Source organism: Leguminivora glycinivorella, chromosome 23 (assembly GCF_023078275.1).
Source record: "Leguminivora glycinivorella isolate SPB_JAAS2020 chromosome 23, LegGlyc_1.1, whole genome shotgun sequence".
Taxonomy (NCBI): Eukaryota; Metazoa; Arthropoda; class Insecta; order Lepidoptera; family Tortricidae; genus Leguminivora; species Leguminivora glycinivorella.
The window spans coordinates 895,380-916,820 of NC_062993.1; the positions used below are offsets into that span (position 1 = coordinate 895,380).

General features: G+C 38.4%; 1 protein-coding gene across 1 annotated transcript in view; it reads right to left on the reverse strand.

Moving 5' to 3' along the window:
• Window positions 1-21,441, reverse strand: part of LOC125238421 (alpha-2Db adrenergic receptor-like) — a 767,059-nt gene that overhangs the window by 3,494 nt on the left and 742,124 nt on the right. The window contains exons 3-4 of the mRNA XM_048145752.1: window positions 4,867-5,016; window positions 32-138 (exon numbers count right to left, since the gene is read on the reverse strand). Of these exons, the coding sequence (XP_048001709.1) occupies window positions 32-138; window positions 4,867-5,016 (257 nt within the window). The remainder of the gene's footprint in view (window positions 1-31; window positions 139-4,866; window positions 5,017-21,441) is intronic.

The following is a 21,441-nucleotide window of genomic DNA, read 5'->3' on the forward strand; positions in this document are numbered from 1 at the left end:
CTATGCGTGTGTATGCGTGGTTGTGACTTACCTATTATTAGAATTACTGTCCAAGCCCTGTGGCATGGGTATAGAGGGCGTGGCCGGCATGGGCCGCGTCCCCTTTGGCGGGTTGCTAAAGCTCGTCTGCTGTTCGTTCTGAAACATATACAAGGAAAATGTTAGACTTAGACATAATGAGTAGTTTAAAATAAGTATTAGAACAGCTTTGTAAAATATAATATTTATTAGCTCATAGGACCATGCGGATCACTCCAGATTAGACCCTAGACTTTAATCATCTACCTAGTTTTATCCACTCAAACTTTACGTATGCCGGTCTTGTCCGCACGTGTCCGCACTGACCTTATATTTAAATTACTATCGGTAGGTACGTGATTATACGCGCGTTCATATTATGAAAGCTAGTCTCTAAATGATTATAATGTTTATTATATTATTTATAATAAAAATACTCTAGTAAGTATAAAGTTCAAAAAATATGTGCAAAATGGCGAACTGTATGCCACAATATGGAATTGAATAATAATTAATAACTCATACTAAAACAATATGAGTCACGAAACTCCCTTATGACATTAATGTTTATGTTTCAAAAGGTCTATTTGAAGCTTAGAAATCTTAGTTAGATATATGCTATTTTTTTTTGTAATTTTGTACCTCACAATATCTAATGTCTGTTACAATACATAATGTGGGTTATATCACCGCAACATCTCTTATTAATCATACGAGTAGTAGCTTTGTACTTTCTATAATTTATTGAAATTAATTTCCATAGAGTCTTTTAATAAGCCAGCGAAATACTGTTCGGTGGGGTAGTGCGCAGTCGGATGAGTATGGTCTAGAGTGTGGGGTGAGGCAGGGGGGGATAACCTCTCCCAAGCTTTTCAATCTGTATATGGACGCCCTGATCGGTGGGCTTAGCAGTATGCATGTCGGTTGTCACATAGATAAGGTTTGTTTTAACAACATTAGCTATGCTGATGACATGGTATTGCTGAGCCCCTCGGTTGGTGGCCTGCGTATGCTGATTGAGAAGTGTGAATCCTACGCTCTAGATCATAGCCTTAAGTACAATGTGCTCAAGAGTGAGTACATGGTATTTAGGGCGGGAAATAAGTGCCCTTCTCATATCCCACCCATTCTCCTGAATGGCGAACAATTACAAAGAGTATTTACATTTAAATATCTCGGGCACTTAGTTACCGATGACCTGCGTGATGACGCGGACATGGAACGAGAGCGTAGGGCTCTGGCCATCAGGGCCAACATGATAGCCCGCAGGTTCAGCAGGTGTACAGCGCTGGTTAAAATAGCACTATTTCGCGCGTACTGTACCTCACTGTACGCCTGTAGCCTGTGGACTAGGTATACGCAAAAAGCGTTTAACGCCCTGCGCGTGCAATACAATGACGCGTTCAGGGTACTGTTGCGGCTGCCGCGGTACTGCAGCGCGTCTGGCATGTTCGCGGACGCGCATGTGGATGGGTTCCACGCGACACTGCGCAAGCGCTGCGCTGCCACGCTCAGCAGGGTGAGCGGCAGCCGCCACAGTCTCCTAGCCGTCGTTGCAGGTAGGTGGGACAGTGGTTTAATTAAACACTGGTCTCAGCTACATTTATGTCTAGGTTCTAAGTTAGTAATTTAAGATATTAACATTAGTTTATAAGGTTTATCTTTGTAAAAATTATTAACAAACTTATGGACTCAAATAGTCTGAAATAAATGCATTTTATTTTATTTTATTTTATTTATTTAATATTTTTTTGATGAATACTTCTGTATATTAAATTGTATCTTGTTTTTTAATGCATGTTAATTATAAGATGTAATGTTTTGAAAAGAAGTAGCCAGTTATTTCCTTGTGAAACCGGCAATGACCGGCGAAGTGTCACTGCGGTGCGAGTGCGACAATTATCACTGTATAAGTAGTGAAACCAGACAAGTACTGGTAGCACACTCAACGAAGCCTACTTCATCGGAAATAATTCGTGTATAAGCGAATTTTGGTATAATTGTAGGGAATGGTGTCTTAATCCACATACTCAAAGTACTCGGGGGTGGGGGTGGAGAGGAGATAACGGGTGGAGGGGGGTGTAAAGGTCCCTTTTTTTAGTTTTTCGTGAATACCTCTTAAACTGTGCCACGTAGCAAAAAATGTTCTAAGACATAAGTAATCTTCAGGAAATTCTCTACAAAAAAAGTATGTACACTTTTTATCTGAGATCAATAGTTCATGAAATATGGAGAGGAAAAGATGGACAGAAAATATTTTTTTTTTATAATGCAAGTGTGATGAAAAACATTGTGTGTAACTCGGGAAGTATGAATATTACTAACCCGAGTCTTTAAATCGCTCCGGCAAGCCAACTTACTCTCGTTAGTATTATTCAACTTCTTCCCCTTGTTGCACAATGTACTATTATTGTCCATCTTTTCCCCTTCATATTTCATGAACTATTGATTCCAGATAAAAAGTGTATATACTTTTTTTGTAGAGAATTGTATAAAGATTACTTGTGTCTTAGAACATTTTTGCTACGTGACACAGTTTAAGAGGTATTCACGAAAAACTAAGAAAAGGGACCTTTACACCCCCCTCCACCCGTTATCTTCACCCCCACCCCCGAGTACTTTGAGTATGTGAATTAAGACACCATTCTCTACAACTATGCCAAAATTCGCTTATACACGAATTATTTCCCCCGACAGGCAGTTCAAAGTGTTCGTTGGGCGTTATGGTAGTACAGTAGTACCTTTCCCACCATATCAAATCATCGATCCTATGAAGAATAAACCAAGTTCATATTTTTTTCATCGAATCAGCCTCCTGTTCTAATTGTATAAAGAAGTAATTTAATTAAATTATTGCACGCAAACAAGTACCAGCGACTAAATTAATTATATCGTCAACATGATATATGTTGTTCATGTCAGTTCTGTAGTTGATTAACATAACATTTTAAGGGCCATTTTTTTTCAAAGTTGTCCGCCCCACTTTTTTGTAACATGTGTACTTTTTACGCGATTCATACTCAGAATCGAGAGCTCTTTCAATCCTGATAGGAGAAAAAAAAATGTCCCAAGATTTCCATACATTTTTTCGAACCTTCCATTCCGTTACCGCCATACAAAATGTATGAAAAAATGGTAACGGAATGGGAAAAAACTTTGGGAAACTTTTTTCTCCTATTAGGATTGAAAGAGCTCGCGATTCTGAGTGGAAAACACATAAAAATTTCCAAATCCAAAAAAAAGTAGAGTGGACAACATTGAAAAAAATGGCCCATGTACATACATAATGACAGTAGACATGTCATGGGAGAATTGCTGAAAAATAAATATAATTTATATCGAATAATGTCCGATTACTACTAACTTAACATAAACGCACGCATATATTTCCATAAGGGATAGGCAGAACACATTAAACTGCTCAAGTTTCTGTGCAACTTTTAGCAAGGTGTGAAACTTGTGATTTTGCAGTGACAGATTGCTAGTCCATCGCCAACACCATAATAAAATTGAACCTATATTCCACAGTCGACTACAACACCTACGGGTGGTAAAATCTGTCAACACGTGAAAAGACAAGATTTATGCTCGGTTAGCCGAATCGATGAGGTCCAGAAAGATCTGTGTGACTTTCAAGCGACTGAATGGCATCACACATCTGTGGCATCACATGACATGAGAGAATGGCGAAGTCTAGTGTCGGAGGTCATGATCAATTGCGGGTCGCTGAACCAGCGCAGTAAATGAATAAGTGCATGCTACCGGGGATTTGGTCGTTTCTATTTTGTGTATGGTATATATTTCCGTTTATAATATACTAGCTTTTGCCCGCAGCTTCGCTCGCGTTAGAAAGAAACAAAAATTAGTCTATGTCAGTCTCCATCCCTTCAACTATCTCCACTTAAAAAATGACGACAATTCGTCGCTCCGTTTTGCCGTGAAGGACGGACAAACAAACAGACACACACACTTTCCCATTTATAGGTAATATTAGTATGGATACAGACCCCGAACACTATGATACATGACGTAATATCAAGCAGCGCAAGATTATATTTGACAAGTCAACACTTTTGTAGAATTACCCCAAAATATGACGCCATATCTCAAAGTTGAGGTAACATAAGCTTGATAAGCCGTCACTACTGCCGATTCATTTGCTTTTTTAGGGTTCCGTAGTCAACTAGGAACCCTTATAGTTTCGCCATGTCTGTCTGTCCGTCCGTCCGTCCGTCCGCGGATAATCTCAGTAACCGTACGCACTAGAAAGCTGAAATTTGGTACCAATATGTATATCAATCACGCCAACAAAGTGCAAAAATAAAAAATGGAAAACAATGTTTTATTAGGGTATCCCCCCTACATGTAAAGTGGGGGCGGATTTTTTTTTTCATTCCAACCCCAACGTGTGATATATTGTTGGATAGGTATTTAAAAATGAATACGGGTTTACTAAGATCGTTTTTTGATAATATTAATATTTTCGGAAATAATCGCTCCTAAAGGAAAAAAAAGTGCGTCCCCCCCCTCTAACTTTTGAACCATATGTTTAAAAAATATGAAAAAAATCACAAAAGTAGAACTTTATAAATACTTTCTAGAAAAATTGTTTTGAACTTGATAGGTTTAGTAGTTTTTGAGAAAAATACGGAAAACTACGGAACCCTACACTGAGCGTGGCCCGACACGCTCTTGGCCGGTTTTACTTAGATCGAGACACTATTATCAGAGACTATTCAATCGTGCAGAATGGAAGAAAAGGACGGGAAAGGCCAACCCCAAGAGGCCTAGCGAGATGATGATGAGTCAAAAGACATTGAGTGACAAGACAAGACAAGCTGTACTTACAGGCCTAGGCCTCGGGTTTTTCCGTATCCCCCGTCTCGCTCTCGCCTTGGCAGCGTAGTATATCCGAATATAGACGAACACCATGATGCAGGACGGGATGTAGAAGCTGCCCAACGCCGAGTATATCACGTAGCCCATGTCTTCAGACACCTGGGGACAAGGAGATAGTATTGATTAATTTCTATGGTTTTTTTTTACTACGTCGGTGGCAAACAAGCATACGGCCCGCCTGATGTACAGCGGTCACCGTAACCTATAGACGCCTGCAACTCAAACAGTGTCACATGCGCGTTGCCACCCCATTAGAAACTTGTACACTCCCTTTTGCTGTGTTAAGTACACAGCAAAAAGGAGTGTACAAGTTTTAAGGAGGGTTCGGGTTGCCAACGACGCAAAGGACAATAGACGGAACAAGTTAGTTCCGTAAGTCCTCCCGTCATCAGCACACCACACCCTCGTTGAGTTCTGGCAGCCTTACTCACCGGCAGGAACACAACACTATGAGAGTGAAATAAAAATATCAGGTTCTTAGCAGGTGGAAACTTGTGGCCCCTCTAGAAACAGTGCACGTAACTATATCTACATAATTATGCACCCTGTTTTTATTCAACTCCGTTAACTTTAAGGGATGGTTCTTTAGATTAACTACAGTTAATTTCTTTAAGAAACTAGCCTCTTAACTCTTACGGTTATCGAATCATTAAAAAAATAAAAATAATGACTGAACACGTGTGTGTGTATTTGTTTTGACATGTGCCGTCAATCAATCACACTAATTAATTCATTAATTGTGTCGCTTAACTTCAAGCCTGAGTAAATCCATTCTGCTTTAAGGTTGAATATATAAAAAAATATAATATGATCTGAAAAATAATCAACCTTAAAGCACAATGGATTTACCCAGTTTTAAAGTTAATCGACACAATAATGTATGAAGACGATGAAAAAGATTTTTTAGCGAATTTGACTAAAAGTGATATACAGGGTGGTTCCTTATAACGAACCTAACGACGTGTCGAATTTAACGGAAAACAAAAAAACACGGTGTATATAACTGGGGATGATCTGTCAAAATATGCCAGTTGACGCTATCACAGCTTGCACTGTCATGCCAACCCTATTGGATATAAACAGCTTTGGTTATAGAACACGTACACACCTGGCAGGCAAGCATGGTCACGTGATAACCGATATAACGTCAGGCCGTCCCTATCGCACTTACAAATAGTTTGAAAAGGACGGCCTAACGTTATATTATATACTTATCGTTTATCGCGCAACCATGCTACCGGTTCAGACTTGGTTGGTATGAAAGCTAAAGTCCACCCCGTGTAGGGTTGCAAAAAAACGGTTTTTTTTCTGGCTTGAAAAAAAAACATGAAAAAAAAAACCGTGAATATAAATAGTTTTTTTTTCTGGAGTGTTTTTTTCTCTAAAGGACGAAATTTCCAAATTTGCAAAATAGTTAATACTTTTATACGGTTTTTTAAACTTTACGTTAACTTTTAAACGAATTTGATTTAATAACTTTAATTTCTGGTTTTATTAAACTAAGATTTACACAATCTGTAGTTAGTAGTTGTCACTATTTACTGTTGGCAACACCACTGCCTCTCCACGCTCCACGCCGCATCGGGGATTCTCCAAACAACGTTTGCATACTGAATGTTTATCGAATTAAAATATACTTTATTTTTATTGAAATGTTACAAACCATGGTGCTTGGTTTTTTTCATGTCTTTTTATCATTAATTCTGAAAAAAAAAGCATTTGTTTTTTTTCTCAGAATTATGACAAAAAGACATGAAAAAACCATTTGTTTGTTTTCTATTTGCAACCCTAACCCCGTGTCACGTACACCAGTATGTTATATTCTCGAAAACAGGCGTATAGGAAATAAATAAAACACCGTTGTGTTTCGACGAAGTGATATCCCTAGTGTACAAAGCTTCATGTTGATCAAAGTAAGGATTCTCCAAAAAACTTGTTTGAAGAAGATTGCCAATATAACACTTATCTTGTTACCTGCTTCCTTATCCAACATCCAAAACCTTACAAAACAACATTGTTTTCCTCAAACGCCCATGATATTCTCCTACCGACTACAGTCAACAACATAGTAGCTGTGCATACCTTCAGACAAAGCGCCAAAAGTATGTATACATACATACATACATACATACAATCACGCCTGTATCCCATAAAGGGGTAGGCAGAACACATGAAACTACTAAAGCTTCAGCGCCACTCTTGGCAAATAAGGGGTTGAAAGAAAACGAAACTGGGACATTGCAGTGACAGGTTGCCAGCCTCTCGCCTACGCCACAATTTAACCCAAATTTAAAAGTATGTATACCAACCTTAATGTGCAGGTAACATAGTTCTGTATACATATCTTTGGCACTTTGTTGACGTACAAATATGTACACTTGTTTCCATATTCACAAAACAATACCTTTGGGCTTACATGGCAAAGGTAATCCCTTACAAAGGAGCCCATTTCATCACAGGGGCTAATATATTATTCAGGTGAAAGGAGAAATGATTGAAATTTTTCTGATCCGTAGGCCGGGATGAATGGTGAGCGTTTCTTAATTTCTTTACATGTCGAAGTAGGGAACAAATCATATTGTTTTATTATTATTATTATTTTTTAAAGTATAGGCAAGCACACAGCCACAACCAACCAACCAAGCAACCTTCAGAAATAACATACACTAGAGAATTTTCGACGAATACGACGGCGGTCGGGGTGCTGTAGCAGTCGAACACGTCAGCCGCGATACCTGATGACCCGGGTTCGATTCCTGGCTTCGCCACCAGTGGCCTTAATAGTTGCATAGTAATAGTATCATTGAAATTTATTAGCCGCCTTCCAAATTTGAACTGAGAAGAATCAATTCGTCTGTATGTTTTTTTTTCATATTTATTTTACCCCAGATACGAACTCCTACAGACCATAATAACGGGAAATGTGGCTATAAATCGTGGCTGCGTAATGTCAGTGAATGGACTGGAATCGAAGATGCCAAATGAGTTTTTCAACTTCACCCAAAGATAGTTAGAAATGTGCGTAGCTGACTGTCAACCTTCACTAGTTGGAGAGGCACTTGAAGAAGACGGGGTGGTGTAGTAGTTTAAGCATTCAGCCGCGATAGCTGGAGACCCGTGTTCGATTCTCGGCTTCGCCACCTGTGGGCTTGATCGCTTTTTCTTTAGTGTATGGTATCTATTTCAGTTTATAATTTACGTATGTATACATAATTATATAGTAGTGTTACTACAAATAAAAAAAAACAAATCAAAAAAATATTTAATATTTTTTTTTATACTACGTCGGTGGCAAAACAAGCGTACGGCCCGCCTGATGGAAAGCGGTCACCGTAACCTATGGACGCCTGCAACTCAAAGAATGTCACATGCGCGTTGCCACCCCATTAAAAACTTGTACACTCCCTTTTGCTGTGTTAAATACACAGTAAAAAGGAGTGATTTGTTAGCCCATTGAGCATACAGTTGTCGTACCTACTGGTCGTTATGTGCGTGCGTGATGAATGCATCACTGATGACACGAGTCGCTGGTCGTTCGCATGTACAAATAAATCGGAATGATGCGCAATAGCACTGAATATATAATAGTACAAGTACAGAAGGCTCACTGCTTTGATGTTCACAAAATGCCGCCTTTTTAAATACCTACAAAATTCTTACAAAGAAACGAGCCGCACGTGCGCGGCTTCGGACGATAGGGTTGCCTATGGATTAAAACGAATTAATACCCAGATAAAATGTTGTACTATTATATTCAAGTCTTGGGTACTCTCTAGATATATATACTTACTGTATTTATATATTTTTGTTTAAGTCCCAACATCACAAGCCTTATTGAACTTTTCCGTGGGACTTAATCAATAGGTAGATCTGTGTAAGATTGTCCTATTTTATTCATGGTATTATCTATTTAACTAAGCATTATTAGACATTCCACATGCAGACATCACATATGAATCTTAAAAAAACTCTCAAACGTGAACAAAGTGAGAACGCGCGCCGCCCCTGATTAGGCCGCGAGCTCGCGGCCGCCAGCATGTACTTGTAGCGCGGCGATAGAATCGCGGAGTGAGCCGCCCCTGGCAATAGTCCAATAAGAGCGTCCATCTACAACTGTGTGTGGGTTCAAGAACGCGACCACATTATAATAAAGAGTACTATCGTACAGTATGGCCACTTCCGCTCCCCGCTGAAAGCGCCGCCCACCCCCTCTCGGTTACCTCACAGTTACCGCCTGTCAAAAACGCGAACAGTCGACATGTCATATTTCACTCACACAAGCATGGTACGCGTTCACCTACACGAGCTTAGAATGTGTGTTAACACTTTCGCTACCAAGAACCCGACTGTCGGGCACACCGCTCGTAGAAGCGTAGCCGATTACATGGGTTTCCCCGTATGTAGCGAATATGTCGTAGCGCCGCGTAGAGCCCGGTTTCGAAAGTGTTAAGAACGCGCCTCTTTCATATATTTGATCGCCAGTGTCCGAGATGTGACGCGACAGATGTATTCATTACAAAACGATCTTCCTTCCTTCATCTCTGGAAAATAATTACGAATATGCCAGTTATAGACGCTGGTTATTAAAGATAACTTACACATCGTGTCAAAAACTCTTTAAGCTTTATGAATCGCCGGGGAGGCTCGATTGGTGAAAAATTGGCGAAAAGAGGCAAAGTTTGCTCGTTACCCAGACGTTGATCGATTGGCCTGTGCCTCTAGCACGAGATTTTGACGTTTTTAAATACGTTTCTTGATAGCGTCCTGGAAAATTACATTTATCATACGGAGGATGAGGACAGCGCTCCCAAAGGGCTACTTCTTAGAACAAAAACATGCATTTTCCTGGACTTTTACCACAATAAAGAGTACTATCGTACAGTATGGCCACTCCCGCTTTTGGTTACCTTACAGTTCCCGCCTGTCAAGAACGCGGTCAGTCGACCTGTTTTATCTCACTCCTACAAGCATGGTACGCGTTCACCTACACGAGCTTAGACTGTGTGCGTAGTAACGCGGATATTTCATATATTTTAATCGCCATTGTCCGAGGTGTGCCTTTACACTCTTAAGAATTTTTTTTTAAAGACACATACGACTAGATACCAGTGGCGGCTGGTGAAAATTTTTGCTAGGCAACACCAAAGCAAAAAGAAACCTACCTTAACATTAGGTACTTTACTAGTAATCAATTTTAGGCAAGCCGGTGGGAATCGGCTTGTATGGACCAGCCGCTGCTGCTAGATACAGACTCCCGCGCGAGAGTCTTCCGCGACCACGGCTAGTGCAACGGCCGAAAAGTTGGATAAAAGGTAAGAATGTTATTTTATCGCGTTCGACCCGCATGTGTCTTTAAAAAATGTGTACAAAACGCGAGAACTTAAAGTGTTATATTGAGAAACTTAGTCTAAAACGTCGAAATCTCATTATAGACGCTCTGGGACATACGACTTACGAGTACGGAGATAATATATCATTATTTTAACTAAGCGGAGCTTAAAAACGTGCTTTAACATGCTAAATAATGCATGGCTGGAAAAGTCACTGTGATTTTCTATCAATTTTGGTGAGCAGAATGTTTACGGAGTTTATGTAAAGTTCAAAAAAATACATTGGGGCATTTACGCGAAAAAAGATTCAAAATCTTTTTTTCGTAAAATAGGTAAATTTAGCTTTTCCTATTCAGAATCACGAGCCCTTTCCAACCTGTAGGCCTAGCACATGATGGCCGCGAGAGTATGTCGCCGCGAGATAGACTACCCGTCCTTATGTCATTAATACAGTTAGAAGAAGACGTGTCATGTATCTCGCGGCGACATACTCTCGCGGCCATCATGTGCTAGGCCTACTGATAGGCTAAAAAAAGCGTCCCAAATTTATTTTTTCCACTTCGTTACCATTTTTCAAACATGTTGTACAGCGGTTACAAAGTGGAAAGTATGCAAAATAATAGTAGACCTTAAAATGCATATTATATCGCTCGTACTTCTCTATTTTAATATAGTATGTCTTGGCAGCTTTTAACTAAGTTTGAAAATCGCTGTAACCACCACCTTGCACCGCCATTCTTATTTCAAAGCAGCCTTTGTAAGAATTCATCATTGCCCCATTGTCCACCATCGACGGCTTTGTGCCGATATGTAACACGCAGCCCACAATGGAATGTAAATATGGATTCATGCATAATTTATGCAGATATTATTATACTAAGGGAAATTATACAATATGTTATCAACAAAATCTAACAGGCGTGTCCAAGGCCCAGTGAATTTTTTTACCAACTGAAATTGTACTTATTTATGGGCATTTTCAAACCTTGGGACCCAGAATTAGTGAAAGTTATCAACAAAAATTAACTCGATGTCAGTTTTATGACGACAACTAAGCATGAAATTTCGATATAAAATATTACTTGTGTTCATTACTTAAACTACAAGCAATAATCTAGATTTAAATCATGAAAAAAATTTGGTTTTTAGACAAATTTTATTCTTAATTGTCGTCACAAAACTGACATCCAGTTAATTTTTGTTAACTGTCACTAATTTTGAGTCCCCATTTCTGAAAATGCCCTTATCCAAGAAAATAGACATAGTTATTATTAAAATAGAAATACTGTAATTTAAATACTTTGTGTTCTGTTGACTCCGTAGTTTGTATAGTTATGGTGAAACAAATAAAATATACATGAAGATGAAGACTTCAGGTAACCAAGCCAGCCCTAGGCTCATTCCTTGGCCAAAGAATTGGCATTGCTAGTATTCAGCGGGGGAATGTAGCCAGCCTCATGGGCACACTTCCACAGGGGACGGACTTGGGGGACTTCAGATAGTTGCATATATATATATATCTCTCTTTTTAATTATTTAATTTTGTTAGTTTTAAGATTTAGTTAAATTTAGATTCGTTTTTAATTTAATTGTATTTTATTTATTGTTTTTTCCATGATTTCTTCTTAGTAATAAAGTCTTTGTTTCTTATTCCAGAAAAAAATATAAGTAATTTGCTAAATGCTGATTAAGTACCTAATTTTGTTTATAACGGAACGTTTTGCTTGTGAATACTAAAAGAAACGATAACTCCCAACTTGTACATACCTAATAATTCCATAATTTTTCGATTATTACCACAATTTCACGATCGGTCTTGCCTAGTTGCTACTGACCCTGTCTGCTTGCTAAGCTATGACCCTGAGTTCGAATATTTTTTAGTTATTTGTTATATATACAAGGGAGCAAAATTGTATTTTAACGCCGAGTGTGGAATTGAAAAACGAGCAAGTGAAAGGAGTCTATAGTTGAACCACGAGCGAAGCGAGTGGTTCGAGAATAGAATCCTGAACTTGCGAGTTTTTTAACACACGAGAAGTAAAATACATTTGCACCCGAGTGTAACACAAAACTTTTCCCCTCACTATAGCGAGGAAACTACAACGCAAAAAATGCGTTTAATCACTGCTTCCAGTAGTTCCACAGGTGGTAAATCATCGTCATCATTAGATTCACTCACTTTTATCAATTTTAAAGCAGAAAAAATCACTATATTCAAGGTCAAACCACTTTATCCACTAGTGGATAAAATGCGTTTTTACCCGCTGGTATTAAAGGACAAAACACGTGTTTCCGAGCTAGTGAGGGGAAAAATAATTTAAATACTTATTGAAACACATCTAGCCCACAATCCTCGAAGACAGGATCTCAAACTTATCTATTTTTAAGAAGGTTTGAATATAATTATCTCCAATCTAAACATATAAAAGAAGAAACTGACTGACTGACTCACTGACTGACTGACTGACTGACATATCAACGCACAGCCGAAACCGCTGGTCCAAGAGATTCCAAATTTGGCACATAGGTTCCTTATAAGGTATAGAGGAGCACTAAGAAAGGATTTTTCAAAATTCATCTCCTAAGGGGGTGAAATGGGGGTCCAAAGTTCAACGTTCGAATAAGATTACTTTCAGTACGCGGACGAAGCCGCGGGTAAAAACTAGTAATATTATAAAACCTTAGCAGTCTATTTATAAAAAAAAAACATTTTTGTCTTTTTTAAAGGCTAGGACTAGGGGATGAAATCATGGGCCAAGGTTTGTTTATACAATTTAAGAACAATACCGTCATTTAACTCATTTAATAAAGAGGCCAAATATTAAAGAGAACGGCCATGAAACCTTACGAGCCGTCTTAAATATCCAATTTGCAGTTTGGGAAACTGAGTCGCTTTCTAGAACAATTATATTAATATTCACAGTTGCACGTCTTGGTGGTAGCGGGTAGCGGAGCGCGTGGCGGGACGGATAGCGGAGCGGGTAGCTTTGCAGCGATTTCAATAGGACAGGGCGTGACATGGTTCATATCATATCTTTAAATGAATTTGGCTTAATGACTGGTCTGGCCTAGCGCGTAGTGATTCTGCCTGCTAAGCCGCGGTCCTGGGGTCAAATCCCGGTAAGGGCAATTTTTTATGTAATGAGCACAGATACTGAGTCATGGTTGTTTTCTATGTAAGTATATATTAGTATATTTGTACAGGCTTTCTTGAGCTTACCGTGGGACTCGGCCAATCTGTGTAAGAAGTCCTATAATATACAAAAAAAATGCATTTTTTTTAATACTACGTCGGTGGCAAACAAACATACGGTCCGCCTGCAATTCAACAAGTGCTACGTGCGCGTTGCCAACCCATTAGAAACTTGTACACTCCTTTTTCCTGTGTACACAGCAAAAAAGAGTTTTTGGGTTTGCTAACGACTCAAAGGACAATAGGCGGAACCAATTAGTTCCGTAGGTCCTTCCGTCACCAGCACACCGCACCCTCGTTGAGCTCTGGCAGCCTTACTCACCGGGAGGAACTCAACACTATGAGTAAGATCTAGTGCTATTTATGCATAAACGCTGAATTCTGAATGCAGCCTTACTTTTTACTAAGGCTGCCATACTGTCCTTTCATTAAAACTTTCAATCTTCATTTTTATGACATTTTTCAAATTAAATACTTTGAAAAGTTCATTAATAGTGTCATTTCCAATGTTAATTACTTCAATTAAATGTCTACTTCATTAAAACATGTAGTTATAGGATGTATATTACATACCTAGGGCAGAAAACAGAAAAGAATTAATTAATTCATTTTTATTTGACGACCGTTCTGGCCTAGAGCGTAGTGACTACACCTGCTACGCTACTGCTGCTACTGATACACCTGCTACGCCTCGGTCCCGGGTTCGAATCCCGGTAAGGGCATTTATTTGTATGATGAGCACAGATATTTGTTCCTGAGTCATGGATGTTTTCTATGTATAAAAGTATTTGTATAAACTGTGACACTAAACTGTGAAACTAAACGACTGTGGCATCGTAGCTCCCGAACGGATGAACCGATTTAGATTTAGTTTTTTTTTGTCTGAAAGCTGAGTTAGTCGGGAGTGTTCTTAGCCACGTTTCATGACAATCGGTCAACTATGTCGCGGTCGGAGGTTTTTCAAAATTTTTATTTTGTGGTTAGGTTATTTATGTTATCATGTATTTCGTCGCCTAGCACCCATAGTTCAAGGTTGATCTATGTAAGGTGTCCCTCAATATTTATTTATTATTTACTCTTAATAAGTAGAATATTCCTGTATAATAAATAAACTAAACCAAGGCTACAAAGAATATTGATAGACTTAGGAACCACTTGAAAAGTTTTCTATAGCGCTAGCAAAAAATATTTACTTCAATAAATTAGATTTTCTTCACGAACATTTGAGTAACTTTTTCAATTCGTAATAAATGTTGCTTTTGATAAGATACTTATTAGTGTCTAAGGTGAATAGAGTTTGTCCCTGAATAAGCTTGATGTTTGTTTTGAGAATGAAAATATGTTTATTTAGATCTTTTTCTGAAACAAGACTCAAATTCTCTGCATTATGAGGGCACTTTCGCGAGAAGAATCACAAAATAGTTATTTGTTATACAAGGGGGCAAAGTTGTATTTTAACGCCGAGTGTGGAATTGAAAAACGAGCAAGTGAAAGGATTCTATAGTTGAACCACGAGTGAAGCGAGTGGTTCGAGAATAGAATCCTGAACTTGCGAGTTTTTTAACACACGAGAAGTAAAATACATTTGCACCCGAGTGTAACACAAAACTTTTCCCCTCACTATAGCGAGGAAACTACAACGCAAAAAATGCGTTTATCACTGCTTCCAGTAGTTCCACAGGTGGTAAATCATCTTTATTACTAGATTCACCTACTTTTATCAATTTTAAATCAGTTAATTTGACTTTATTCAAGGTCAAATTACTTTACCCACTAGTGGATAAAATGCGTTTTTACCCGCTGGTATTAAAGGACAAAACACGTGTTTCCGAGCTAGTGAGGGGAAAAAAAAAATCTAAGGTAGGTAGTTTTATGTTTTCTCTTTTTTGATCTAGAACAAAAAACAAGAGACAAAAAAATGGTCCCAAAATTTTCTATTATTTTGCATAGTCTCCACTTTCACTTTGTAACCGCTGCGCAGTGTTTGAAAAATGGTAACGAAGTGGAAAAATTTGGGACGCTTTATTCCGCCTAGTAGTATGGAAAGGGCTCGTGATTCTGAGTAGGAAAAACATTAAATTTACCTATTTTACAAAAAAAAAAGTTTTTGAATCTTTTTTTGCGAAAATGCCCATGGCCTATTTCACAAACGTAACAATTGTCGCCCGAGACTTCTATTTTTTAAATTATAAATGGGCTTACTCTTGGCCACAGACTAGCAAGAGGAAAAGACGTGTCCTACGATGGAGTGAGCTCGCCCAGAAGATGCCTGTTCCCTCTTGATTTCAAGGGTTATATGAGCTCGGAAATATAGCCGCCGGCAAGGAATTCCACTCCTTGGCACTCTTGGCAGTGCGCATAAGAAAAGAAGAAGCAAAGCGCTTCGTGCGAATTCGCGGAACATCTACCAAGTAAGGATGGAGACCGGCCGTGCGTCTAAGAGTCCGATGGTAGAATGGGGACGGTGGAATAGGCTCGCTTCGGCGTTCATGGCCTGTTCAACAAGGAAGTAATGACCCTGAGTAACAATGTTACTTATCAACCCAGAAATGTCAGTGTCAAGTGTCAATGTCGTGGTGAAATAGGCCACTGATCTTCCGACGAGACCATTTGTGAGACCATATTCTCAGCCGCTCATCACGGCCCTACTCTAAGTTGAACGCATCCTTATTGATAAAATATAAACCTAGCTTTGCTTGTGCAGGTACAGCGGGGCAAATCTCGACTGGGGAGCAATTGTAACTGATCCATTTTTTTCATTATTACACTATGATGTTGAGTTCTACATGTATCCACTGAACACGCCTACCATATACTTATAACCGGTGGACACTCTATCTCATAATGCAAACATTGTAAAACATGGAAAAAATGGGCCAGTTACATTTGGCCTCCTAGTCGAGATTTCCCCGCTGTACCTTATTAAATCCATACTAATATTATAAATGGGAAAGTGTGTGTGTCTGTTTGTTTGTCCGTCTTTCACGGCAAAACGGAGGGACGAATTGACGTGATTTTTTAAGTGGAGATAGTTGAAGGGATGGAAAATGACATAGGCTACTTTTTGTCTCTTTCTAACGCGAGCGAAGCCGCGGAAAAAAGCTAGTAAAGTATAAATCTTGATCCCCCTTTTTACTTCTTAAATTAAACCAGAGCTATTCATATACCCAGCGGACTGTCACTGCTCGCACCTTGCCAAGTCTTAAATAATCCTTCTTCGGACTTTGTTCTTAATGAACAGCCAGGCGCTTGCCAGATTCAGACTTGACTTTAGCCAAGATGTGACTAGAGATGTACCAAATTTTGGCCGAATACCGAATCGGTTGCTCGTTCTTGGCAAATTTCACGAGCAAATATTTGACATAAGATTCATTGAGTCAAATTTATTATGAAAACTGTTCGTCACCGATGCAAAAAGTTTGCTGAGATTACACTTTTTGTTACTGGGAGTGGGAAATGAAACCAACGAACGCTTCCGAGAATGTATTTAATACAAAGTTAAGTCGTAGTCGTATCTGTAATATTTTATATTATTTTTTTAGTTGGGTGTATGATGAGATGACGGGTGATAGAGTGCTATGGAAGAGGAGAACAATGAGGACATGTTGTGCCGACCCTAATTGACTGAAATAAGGATAAGGACTTCAAAAAAAGGAGGAGGTTCTCAATTCGACTGAATGTTTTTTTTTTTTTTTATAAATGTGCTTACTCTTGGCTCACAGACTATCCAAGAGCTCGTCCAGAAGATGCCTGTTCACCCTGTTTACTCTGGTCTGTTGTTACTCGGTATTCGGCCGAATATTGCCTAATATCCGGCAAAGTGGTCGAATCTAAAATCTTCGTGACACCTCTAGTTGTAACGTACTAAATTAAAAAATCTTCCAACCGACGTGACATTAAAACGGTTAGTTGTGCCAAATTTTTACTTTTAAATTTCAAAAAGAGTTTATGGTTTATGTATGTTCTTTCTTGGCTTAAAGTGTGGTAATAAAAACTGAAACTTATGGTCTGTTAAAAAAATAAGGAGCCAACTTTAGACTCAATATTGTCGAGTACAATTATAATTATAGATAAATGAGCAAGTTAGTTGGAAGCAAAACAAAGCCTTTTTTTTTTTTTGGAATTTTAGGCACAATTTTACGAGCACTTTCTGAACATCTATCTCAATAGGAGACAAAAAGTGTCCCAGAATTTCGATACATTTTTGTTACTTCCTTCAAATGTATGGAAAACGGTAACAAAATAAGAAAAAAATCGTATGGGACAAATTTTTTACAGTGAAAAAGTCTCCAATACCTGTCAATTAAAAAAAAACATCAAAATTAAAAAAAAAACCTACACATTATTTCATCATTATTTCCCCAAAAGTAGTGCTTTAATTTGTGACTTGTGAATTTTCTTCAGGCAAATAACTAAACTCTTATGATTTTATGAACCTACTATGTTATGTTGCCTATTTACCTACTTCTAGTGCTCAAATAAAAGCACTATATTTCAGTCCATACATGCACGAAATAGTATTTTTATATCATATTTACGATTTCACATTTGTATTCATTCCGACTTTTATGACTGCAATCAGACTAAGAACATAGCTCCGGAGACTTTATAGTAAATATTCCAAGTGTATGTCTATATTTATGTTAATATGTCAGGAGAAATGTATTACTACTAGCTTTTGCCCACGGCTTCGCTCGCGTTAGAACGAGACAAAAAGTAGCCTATGTCCCTCTCCATCCCTTCAAATATCTCCACTTAAAAATCACGTCAATTCGTCGCTCCGTTTTGCCGTGAAAGACGGAAAATCGGTCCACTATGTCGGGGTTTTTACAATTTTTTAATTTTGTGGTTAGGTTTTTGTTGTAAAACGGCTGTAATTAAGCTGGATAGCAATGCTGATCCGCTGAGCGAAATATTGGCCAGCACTCTTTCGAATAGTGATGTTCAGTTCATTCTCGGGAATTTTACATAGGTTGGAAATATTGGACTCATTTATAGTAAAAAAAAATTTCGACTGGCAATAGGCGAGACGACTAAAAAAAACGAATTAGTCCGTCAGTTAGATGAACAAAGAATTTTAGACACGTATTTTTTCTTTTTTCTCGTAAACGAAAAATGACGACGGTACAGTGCGTTGAAGTTTCGCGTGACGTCAGGCCTAGGTACAATTTTAATTTAGAAATGACGTCACAAGCCCCCACTCCGGAACTTTGTTGCTCTATATCTTTGTATTTTTAACCCCCGACGCAAAAACGACGGGGTGTTATAAGTTTGACGTGTCTGTCTGTCTGTTTGTCTGTCTGTATGTGTGTGTCTCTGTCTGTGGCATCGTAGCTCCCGAACGGATGAACCGATTTCGATTTAGTTTTTATGTTTGAAAGCTCAGTTAGCCAGGAGTGTTCTTAGCCATGTTTCATGAAAATCTGTCTACTATGTCGCGGTCGGGGGTTTTTACTGGACTATGCGTCAAATTGGACCCAGAACCAAAAGACATGGGAGTTCGGCTATTAAACAGGTCTTTTAATCTACTTCATTTAATTATATGGGCATAAAGTCGAATTCCATTGCAGAACCGAGATATTCATATTTTAATTCAGAGTGAATACGAACTATGAAGAATCTCTAACTAGGGTATTTAACATTTTGGAATAGGTAACATACAATATGGTAATAATGAAGGTATTGCCACCGAATATGGCGTGAACTACATTATTGTGCGGTTACCTAGTCATCTGTTTAGAACTGTACCGTGAAAATAATAAACACCAATTAGCAGAATATCTTGATATTCAGGCTGAAAATGTATGGTTGATTAGAGCCCGTGTGCAATCGAGACACGTTCGAGCACGTAAATACTACGTCTACATTCTGGTGGATAGAAATCAAAATGGCGTAGATGCCATCCCTCATTATTACTGTTCTTGTTTAACTGGAAGACGCACAATAGGCTCTTGTGCTCACACCATTTCCATTATATGGTACTTGGGGTTAGGCAAGCATATGCCATTTAATCATCCTGCAGGTCATTTTGAATGACTTGGTCATTGATGTATAATAAGATAACATTAAATTGCTGTAAATACTGGATATATTAATAAATAAAATAATCACCCGGACAAATATTTTTTTACACATTTCTGTATCTCTCAAACGCTCGGTTCTGTCATGTCATTTTAACTTTTTTTCGCTACGTAAAGGTTGTCTGAAAGAGATCGATTTTTAGCGATAAGACCGCCTGTTATCTTTCTCTAGTTTAAGTAATTATTGTTTTGTATCGCTTTTATATTATTATCCTATTGATCGGTAGTCAATCACTAAGAGAAACCCGTTTTTGTAGATCTTATAACCACTGACTAAAATATGAATATCTCGGTTCTGCAATCGTAATACAACTTGGTGCCTATAGAACAAAGTGAAGTATATTTATAGACCTATTTAATGACCTAACTCTCAGCAGACCTCTGTTGGTTCTGGGTCCAAGCTCCATACTAAGTTGCCCATGGTCCTTTTATTTTGTGGTTAGGTTATTTCATTAATCAGAAAAAGCGAAGAATATGTGTTCAGTATTTTTGGACGATCTAACTGACGGACTAAACAGAATGCCATTTTTTTATGTAGTCGTCAATTCGTCATCCCTATCGTAATAAACAAATTAGTAGTGTAATAGTATTATAACATCAGGCTAGACATAATTCTCGATTTCTCCCAAATTTCCCGACGCTACAGTTTTGGGGCAATTTACCAAATCAGGGATCGCTCGCTAATGCTGTTAGGAAGGACGAGGGTTCTGTTCGAGGACGTATGTATTGTCTTTAGGATAGTGTTATTCAAGTTACAGTTGCTTGCCGATTTGAGGTGTGTGGTAGTGACCTATGTCTTAAAACTGGGACGTTACTAAACATTAGACTTATGACCGTGAATACCTTTTTGATTTTTGTCGAGTTCCCGATATTTCGACGCAGTTGCATGCATCATGATCACGGAAAACTGAAGAAGGCGGGTGGATGTCAAAGTTGCGTAGGTAGACAGCGCGCGATCTACCCTCCATCGGCTGCGTTCACTTTCAGCGTTACCACCAAATAGGTTCTTCTTCCTCCCAAATAGGTTATCACGGTCTATATCCCGGTCAATATACCTAAGTCTAATTAAAATAACTGTGAGACTAAACAGTCAACAATAATAAGAAAACGTGCAGGGTCGACCTGGCAACATCAGGAGAGCCACTTATGCGTTGCCGACCTTTGAGAATCCTATATACCTGGTTCTTGAAGAACCGTATGTCACAGTGCCTCAGAAGCCAGGAAGTTTCTTTTTTCAGTTTCCCTTTAGACCTCAGTTACGCTATCGAGAAAAGCAACCCCTGCACGGGTAGCATGGTCGACGATAGACGATAAAATATCAGGCGTACGTGTAATAGGGATGGCCAGATGTTTTATCATTTATTACCACCATAATTGCCTGCCTGGATAGCAGAAAATCGCAATCCAGTGATTTAAAGATTGGCACACATCATTTAAAAGTTGATTGGAATTTACAATTGCTTGGCTATACTGAGTCAAAAGCTCTGTACACAATAACATCACTCACCCACGGCTCAAGATTACATGAGATCCTAAGATATTATTGTTCACTGGATTTGTAATGTAATTTGTAAGGTTTTTGCTACAATTGTGTGATTTGCATTAAAATCTGTGTGATATAACTTTGTCGTAATAATATTAGTATGATAACTTTGGGCAGAAATTAAATTTTAAATAGTTTTAGTAGTTAAAACATGTCAAGCCAAAATAAATATCAGTTTCCAATTCTACAAATAGTATTGAATGCTCACTAGCCTTAACAAAAAAAAAACAAGGTTTATTTTTACTTTCGCAGTTTTCCAAAGATTTTCTAGAGACGAAACGAAATCGAGCACTTGATATTAAAAAATTGGCCCACTTGTGACACAAAATTGCATTATTAGCGTTTTTAGTAGTATTAGAAGAATTACATTTCGTAAGT